General features: G+C 29.0%; 1 protein-coding gene across 1 annotated transcript; it reads right to left on the reverse strand.

Moving 5' to 3' along the window:
* Positions 1–930: 930 nt before the first annotated feature.
* On the reverse strand, positions 931–4,128 carry LOC110732264 (bidirectional sugar transporter SWEET7-like). The gene is made up of 5 exons (XM_021912179.1): positions 3,886–4,128; positions 3,646–3,682; positions 3,015–3,396; positions 2,570–2,689; positions 931–1,353 (listed from the first exon to the last, which is right to left on the reverse strand). The coding sequence occupies exons 1-5, from the start codon at positions 3,926–3,928 to the stop codon at positions 1,072–1,074; spliced, it is 864 nt and encodes a 287-aa protein (XP_021767871.1). The 5' UTR covers positions 3,929–4,128; the 3' UTR covers positions 931–1,071.
* Positions 4,129–8,667: the final 4,539 nt, after the last annotated feature.

Consider the following 8,667-nt stretch of genomic DNA (forward strand, 5'->3'; position numbering starts at 1 on the left):
TCATATGCATTCAATTTGACTTTATATTAAGCTTCTATTAGAAGAAACATATAGAGTAGTAGTAGATGGCAACATATCCCATATGTATTGTAATAGTTGTGTTGTACCTAACACTGTCCTAAAGGAAACAAAAGAGGCTTATCTAGTGATGCAATTCATGGTTTATTTTGTGTTGCGCAAATTTGTCTTTTGATCAAGTAGTCACGACTCACAAGCTAAGATGATAGCATTTCTTTGTTCCCAATACTCCTCTTCCTCTAGCATCTTGCATGTGTTGTTGCTTTAGACATTAAGCACGTGATTAAACTACTTAGCTTCTTTATGCATACCAAGTAAATTTTTTCATTCCTTATCATTTATCGAGTATCAATTAGAATATCAATGGTACTATTTTTTAATTTAAAGTACCTGGCCTATTCATAATTACTTGTCATTTATACCAATAAAATTTTAATAACTAAATTTTACCAAAGATTTGTACATATACAACCCGGCCAAAATATACATACAACATAGTTGATATTGAATTGGATGAAGTAACTATTGATTTAAATGCTCAAATTTAATTAATATAACTTATTTAGTTCTCAAAATTTCACCAGAGTCCTTTAATATACCAATTTAATAAGTTTATTATATTTGCTCAATTTTGTGATTATTCATACAATATTGTTTCACAACTTATATAAGATGAAGGAATTATCTTAATCGAACTTTTCAAATAAAGTCAATAACTCGTAAATTGTGAACCAAATGTAGTGAAAGATTGTTATATTTGCTTATTTTTGTGATTGTTTATACATCATATTGAGTCATATACCTTTATTAATATTATAAAATGGAGGAAATATGTAGTAAAAGAGCTTTTCAGATAAAGTATCAATAACTTGTAAATATGTAAACTAACACAAGAGTGAATGAGAAATTATATATAGTAGGAAATGGCAAAGAAAAATTTATTTCCAATAAGAATACTCCCGCCAAATAAATGATTACTAAGCTTATAGATACATAGAGAAGAAGTAATGCATTTATAGTAGTCGAGAGCATAACTAATGCAAATAATACAAATTAAATATTAGTGTCAAAATCATTTTCCTTCTGCTTGAGGATAACACAGTCATTTTCTGGCAGGGTAGGATGGTCATTCTCTTGAAGGGTAGGATAGTCATTTTCTGGCAGATTGTTGACCTTGTTGGGCCCCTTAGTAACCACAATAATTTCTTTAAGGCCCATTTCAACTTTCTCTTCAGCCACTTCTTTGGCTGCCATTTGTTGCTTAGTAGACTTGTAATAAGCTGCATAAAGTATCAATTGGGCCAGCCCAAGAAAACATCCGATTGCATTTGGAGCCTGAATCACAAAAACAACAATAAAAAAATTAATGTTAATATAATATCTCGAATTCCCAATTATCAAAAAGATAATCACCAAATTAATACAATTGTGGAACATTACATAAGAGCAACAGTTTTTACTTGACTTTTGTCTTTTCAACAATTTTTTTTTTTATTTTTTTGGAAAAATAATTTTTTATTGTTCAATGAGTGAAGTAGGTCCAAAATATACTTGTCATTTTGGTCCACGTCAGCATTTGGGCAGAATCCCATACATTAAGTGGGCCATATTAAAATTTAAGGTTAGGTACAATAATAGAGACTCATCCCATACTTGTGGGAATTCTAAAAATTAATAAAATAGAAATATTATACACCACTAGTCGCACTACTTTGTGTTTGACAATGACGTTTCCACACTCCGTAGCATTGTAGTACTTGCTACTTGCTAGCTAGGTTGCACCAATGAGATCTCAACATTTATTTTTATTTATTCAATTGCATTCCAAAAGTGTTACTCCTCAAACTTAATTTTTTATCCTTTTTATTCAAAAGTTTTTATATCGTTACTATATAAGGAAATATTAAAAAAATTACTACGGAAATTCTATGGGTAAAAATAGTTTACGAAATTGTAAGAGTATTGGTTTGATAGTCTACTTTCACGGATATACTAATTTATTTGGGTGTATTTGATTATCTGTCACATAATTTGGTCTAAGGTAATATTCGTATATTTGTGAAAAAATTAGTAAATCCGTCTTTTATTGAACTATGCATATTTATTCCGTTAATTAATTACAGTGTAAAAATCTAGAGAATCTTATTCTAAATAAGATAAAGTAATCAGAAAGTAACATTGAATGTCTATGCATCTAATGTTACTGACGACTAACAACTTTTTACATGGAATATATGTTACCAAAATCTGGTGTCACTGGTACCCAACACCACCAAGGCTAGGTAAATGTATTTTCTTTTGGACAAATAATCTGGGACCTTATAGCCTGACTAATAAGAAAAAAAAAAACTAAACATTCTTTGTTGTTGCTAGAAAATAATAGGTGAAGCATGCAACATTCATGAGCCATATATGAGAATGAGTAAGGATGCTCATACATCACCAATGTCCGGAGTCAGCCGAGTTGGGTATTTTTGAACACCCCTAATAAATCAGCATGCATGGATATAAACGAGAGAACGAGCGAGAGAGAAAGAGACAGAGCACGTACCACAACATATGGATCGAATGGGCGGATCGCATATAGAGTCCATATAACAGCACTGCCGAAGCAAGTCACCGAGACAGCCAACGGCATATATTCCACACTTTTTGTTTTAACCACTTGTTTCTGCACATTTGTAACCCAAAACAAATCATTAGTCTAGCTCATTTACTATATTAGTTATTATGTATGTATGACTAATCAACTAGAAACCAATAATTTCCATTTTTATCACAAATAATTGTAATTTTTGTAAAATAACGTCAATTCAGATAAAGGCAAAAATGTGTTTGTAATTATTAGTCGATGTGCTACTACTCGTAATAGCACCACATCATCCATGTAGTTGATTTACGACCAACTTATGTACCATTATTCAAAATGATTATTAGAATACAAAAATTATTTTATGAACCTTAGAATAATAACACTTGTAACAAAAAAAACATACCATGACGGCTAATGGAGAGGCGTACATAAGAACACCGCTAACATCACCAAGTAACCCAAAAATGCGAGTCCGATCTTTGCTGGTATGCATGAAGGTAAGCACCAAGGCCAAGGCGATACCGACGGCGAGTATCTCACCAAGCACAAGAATGATCAAAATGATCTTCTTCTTCTTGTTCTCGGTGTTAATAATGAAGAGCATCAAATAAATGGACTCAATCAAGCATCCGCTCGCCGAAATCGTAGATAGTAAAATGTTGTTAGGTTGGATAAATGGCATCCCATAGATAGTCCATAACATGCAGTTTAAGAAGGTAAGCAAGTATGGAGTTGCCGAGTATTGTTCTACGGATCCCTTCTTGCATATCCGAATAAATGTTGGCCTGAAAATATCATAATCGAAACACCATAAAAAGTATTATTAGTTATATATACATGCATCATATATTATATATGTTATATGTACATATATATAATATGATCAAAACCCATATATTAAAAATATGTGTATATGGTATAATTCTTAGGGGCCCACAAGGTAAACATGCATGAAGCATGAGTGAGAGTACGTGTGTAAAAATAAATAAAAATTAGAGAGCAAAAGAAAATGAAGGTGAAAATGTTATACTTACATTGGAGATAAGTAGAGGGAGAAAGAGATGATATTCCCTGGAATCAAAAGTAAAATGACCTAACGTCAAAATTGATGTATCATAGTAGTAGTGAAAAATATTAGGAACATGCATCATGGTAATTAAGATTAATCACCATGTTTAATTAGCATGTTCCTATGTATGTGTACATAATTATTGCTTCATTGAGTATGTATGTATGTAGCAATTAGTAGTAGTAGTACTACAAATTAGCAATACCTAGAATACCGACGGCGAATCGAGCAACGGCGGGAGAAACCATGACTGCTATTATGATCAGCTTAGCTAAAAATGAGACAAAAGAAGAAAGGGGATGTAATGAAAATTACAAAAACAAAAAAGAGTTAGTGTTCTAAGCTAAGGTTAATATTATGAGCTAAATAAAAAGAATAAGGGAAAAAAAGAGAGAGGATTAAGAAGTTCTAAGATTAGGTGTTACTTGAAAATGAGTGAGAAGGGGAGAGCATATATATAGATCCTACAAGGACACCTTTAGGGTGGAAATGACCAATAGACAAAAGTTTAAGGGCCCCTGAATATTATTTGAGAAAATAAAAAGAAGAAAAAAACAAAAAATTTAAAAAGAAATATAAGAGTAGTCAATAATATTAATATTCATTTAGCAAATTGTTAGTGCTCTTTCAAAGTACGTATAGTTGTATGTGCTGTCCCATATTCGTTTTTTAATAAAATCTTGGTTATAAGATTAGATGCCTGATTTTCCTTTGTAAATCTCTATACTTGTAATTTTGTATCTCCACCTTTCATTTAATCCTTTTGTATGTCGAATTATTCTAGGCCCATATTTAGGGAAGCTATATATTCTCGCATGCTAACTTTTTTCTATTTCTTTAGAAATTTCACTTATGTAATCTTTCTGTTTCAATGTACATATGAGTCTTTTAATGTTATACATACAGTCTAATGTAAGCTATTATTGTATAATTCTTTTAATTCAAAAGCAATGATTTATCATCTAGACTGTTGTATTCTACATTATCGACACATCAAAATTGAATGAATATGTTGATTAGCAAACTAGCAAAGTGAGATAACATAAAGACTAATTGTACAATGGCTTATCTATATACAACGTATTGATCCATGAACTAGCGTATATTATTACATCATCACTTATTCTGAAATTCCATTTCCGTTGGAATGTCCTATTATATTTCTCCTCTAACATGGATTATATATGAATTACATCAACTCAAGAATATAGAATAAGAACTTAGAATTAATTGTGAATATTTGGGAAGAAAATCAAGTTTTAGGTCAATCTCTTTTACTAATTTTTGTGAAAAAGCTAGCAAACATAAACATATATCCGTACAATCCAATAAAAAAAAAAAAAATCAAAATCAACCGAGATATTGTAGTAGTAGCTTTGAAAATGGGCGGCAAGAGAGTAGGAGTAGTGGTAGTAATCTTATATGGGATCCAAGTCATATTAATTTAATTTTTCATGCAAAATTATTACAAAGTCTTAAGCTATGAAAAATATACAGTCTTTTTAATACTATACTATAAATACAAGTAATAGTGACCTAGTCCTAGCATTATATTTGTAGTAGCCGTACCAAGTAAAAATTAAAAACTAAAAATTTATTTATTTATTTATTTATTTATTTATTTATTACACAAAAATTGATCGGTAGCAAATAAAAGTTGGCTGTTTTCATGATATTTTTGTCCCCTAGTTGTTTGCAAGTAGCTAAACAGTAAACTTAATCTCTCTTTTTAATAAGAGCTTTTTCAAAAATTGCCTAAGAACTTTTTTCACCTGAAGTTTCCGCGTTTGGATACAGCTTATTACAAGTACTCAATGTATGACTCATGACTTTATAATATAATATATATATAAACTAAATAATGTAAAATAATTATTATAAACAAGAATTAGTAAGGTCGTACTTTGGTAATAACATGGTACTTGAGAATTATTATTCAATAACTTTGGGCGCCAACATTTCCCAAATCGCAAAGTGCTATTGCAAGCCAATTGGAACCATATATGGTGCATGTACATACAAGGCCTAGTCAATGCCATCTCATGGTGAGAAAGATAAATTTTTTTTTCTTCCATTATTTTCCTTTTTTAGTCTATTGTTTGGATTGTTTTTACTAAAGATAAAAGGGGTTTAAGATAGTCTCATAGTTTATGACATAAGATATTTTGTTTATATCTCATTTCCCTTAGCTTGTCAATCTAGCTAGGGATTTTAGTCCATATTTTAGATAGTTATTCAAATTTAACTTTTTTTACCATGTAAAGTTGAAGAACCCTATTCTAATTATTTTATACATACTGAGTATGTAGTACAGATTAAATGATACTCTGTATTATTATGTGAATTGTAATTGTATTTAATTTGTTGTATATTCACAAAGTATGTGCATCAACTTTTTCATAATTAACAAGTAAATACCTCATATATGGTAATGCTAATAATGAGCAAAATAATCTGTGATAAAATGTGAGCATATGATCGATTGTTTGTGATTGCATTTCTTTTGTAAAATTGATTGATTATTGCAAAAATCACATAGTCCAAGAAATAAGTACAATGTACATACAAATATACAATGCACAAAAATAATTACTAAGTACATATATACAATCTAATGTAGGGCCGGGAGTACAAAAAAAAAGTTCTAAATTTCATTAGGTGAAATCTTTCCAAAACTTGTAGCTATAATATACAATCGTCTCACATTCAAATCAATATATAAGGTGCATGTTTCTGATTTTGATAAAAAAATAATCATGGTTTGAATCATAGTATGTAGGTTGTATATCTGATCTACTAGAGAAGAATTACTATGTATGCATTATAGTAGGTTGTGGTATATCTACTAGAAAAGAATTACTATGCCAAATTAATAAATTTATAAATCAACTAAATTATTAGAATTGAAGGTGGAATTTAATAATTAAGACTGAATCTTGTTATATGTACACTATATAAAGAAAAATAAATAAATATATAAAAAGACCGGCCTTTGTTTGAGGTAGAGCAAGAAACTCAAGGTGGTTGTTGGCTATCTATGAACTTAATTATGATGTATGATGATGATGCTAATCATGGTCATTATCAAACTTAAATCACTATATAAATCTTTAATTGTCGTCGTCTATACTACTATAAAAACTATGAAGAATTTGACTTGAATGCTTTCAAACAAATTTCAGCAACTAACGCAAATGATGCTCGTACTAATTAAACACAGAAGTTAGTATCATACAATTATGACATCTTTGAATAATAAATTCATGTAGTCATCATAAACTAATTTGATTAATTATGGCCTAGACAATAATTAATTAATAGAATCAATCACGTCCCCTTTTAATTTATTTGTTGATAACATGTGTTGTGAACTTGTGATTCATATATTACGTGTATAATATGCTACTTAAATTTTTGTTTATTTATCACCATTTCTTTTCTTTAAGATTGTAGTTTAGTTGTTGCACACTTATAAATTGAGTTCCAATAGTTAATATTATTAAACTTTATACCGATATCTATTTAAAACATTATTTTACATGATACTAATTACTTTTACTTTTCATGCATTACCTAAAACTCTAATATATTGTAGTCAAAGTTTGTATATAAATAGTGAAAAAATCAAAGTGTGTCAATTCTAACTATTAGTGGAAGGAAGGGAGCTAGTATTATTCAAAATTATGTTGATTGGAAACTAATGATAAACGATCAAAATTATGCATTGATGAATGCATAAAATACAAATAAAATATCTGACAAAAACATGAGACGTAAATTTTATACTTTTTAGTTCGTACCAATATATTTTAGTTAACCTATTATTTGGGTTTTATTTGAAAATGATATTTCTTTCATTTATTCTAACTATCAATTCAATTTTAGGTCATTTCACCTATATATAATTTCAATTGCTTATTTTTCACTAGATGGTTACTTACTAGAAATTATTTAAATTGACTTCATTGAGTTAAGTTGTTCAATTTATACTAATTTTAAAGATTAAATATATCTTTTACCACATTTTTTTCACATTCTAGATGAATTTACTAATTTTGTTGAAATTTTTTTTAAAAAAATAATTGTAATAAAATGTTATTGAATAAAATTCTATTTAAATCAAGTTTATCTAATTAAAAAATATTTTTATTGATTAAAACTACTTGCAACTTTTATTAAAGATTAGCTTTTTAAGTTGAATTAAACAAAGCCTTAAACCCTTCACGTTAACTAACTTTTGTGATTGTAATAGGCCTTTTAACTAACTTTTGCCAAACACACCTAAATTATTCTTACTACCATCTATATAATAATAAGTTTTAAGTTTTAATTTCAGCTAATTTCAACTACCAGTTTCAATCCTCTTATTAATGCAGTTATCTATATGTATTAGTTAAATGCACTAATGGCCTTATAAAGTAATGTGTATAGATCGATATGTCTTGAATATGTATGCCTTTACATTTAAATGACACATCACAAAGGTCATGTTGCTCGATTAATGAGTCAAGGCCGACCTAGGGGTGACAAGCCTTGGTTTAGTTTTTTACAGTATGTTAATCGATTTAGGCTACCACTAAGCCTAATTTTGAGTCAACCATTTTTCGTTTTGAGGGTAATGTACTATTATAAACTATTTTGTTCAATATATAACCCAATTAATTAATTAGTTTACAATTTGGTAATTATATATCAAGATCAATGAATTTCTTGTCATTTGTCTATATACATGTTAGTAAACCATGTAGATGTATGTGTCCGTTTTTTGTAACTTTTCTTTGTATCTGTATGTACTAACATAATGTTTATGTGAATGTAGCCAAGATATTGTTAGAATACTACGCAAATAGTGCATGTGCTTTTGATAGTTTTTTGTCAACATTCTTGCATTTATTACAACACGATGTATGAGATCATCATTATGCTTAGCTTTATGGCATAGAATCAGCAAAAAAGCATAAAATATATAAATCCATGAATTAGCATA

Source organism: Chenopodium quinoa, unplaced genomic scaffold (assembly GCF_001683475.1).
Source record: "Chenopodium quinoa cultivar QQ74 unplaced genomic scaffold, ASM168347v1, whole genome shotgun sequence".
Lineage (NCBI taxonomy): Eukaryota > Viridiplantae > Streptophyta > Magnoliopsida > Caryophyllales > Amaranthaceae > Chenopodium > Chenopodium quinoa.

Excerpts from the sequence above, each read along its gene's own strand:
- LOC110732264 (XM_021912179.1), bottom strand. The coding sequence starts at position 3,928 with ATGGTTTCTCCCGCCGTTGCTCGATTCGCCGTCGGTATTCTAG. Across the intron at positions 3,683-3,885 it reads ATTCGCCGTCGGTATTCTAG|GGAATATCATCTCTTTCTCC; the intron begins GTATTGCTAATT and ends TTTTGATTCCAG. Across the intron at positions 3,397-3,645 it reads TCCCTCTACTTATCTCCAAT|GCCAACATTTATTCGGATAT; the intron begins GTAAGTATAACA and ends TGATATTTTCAG.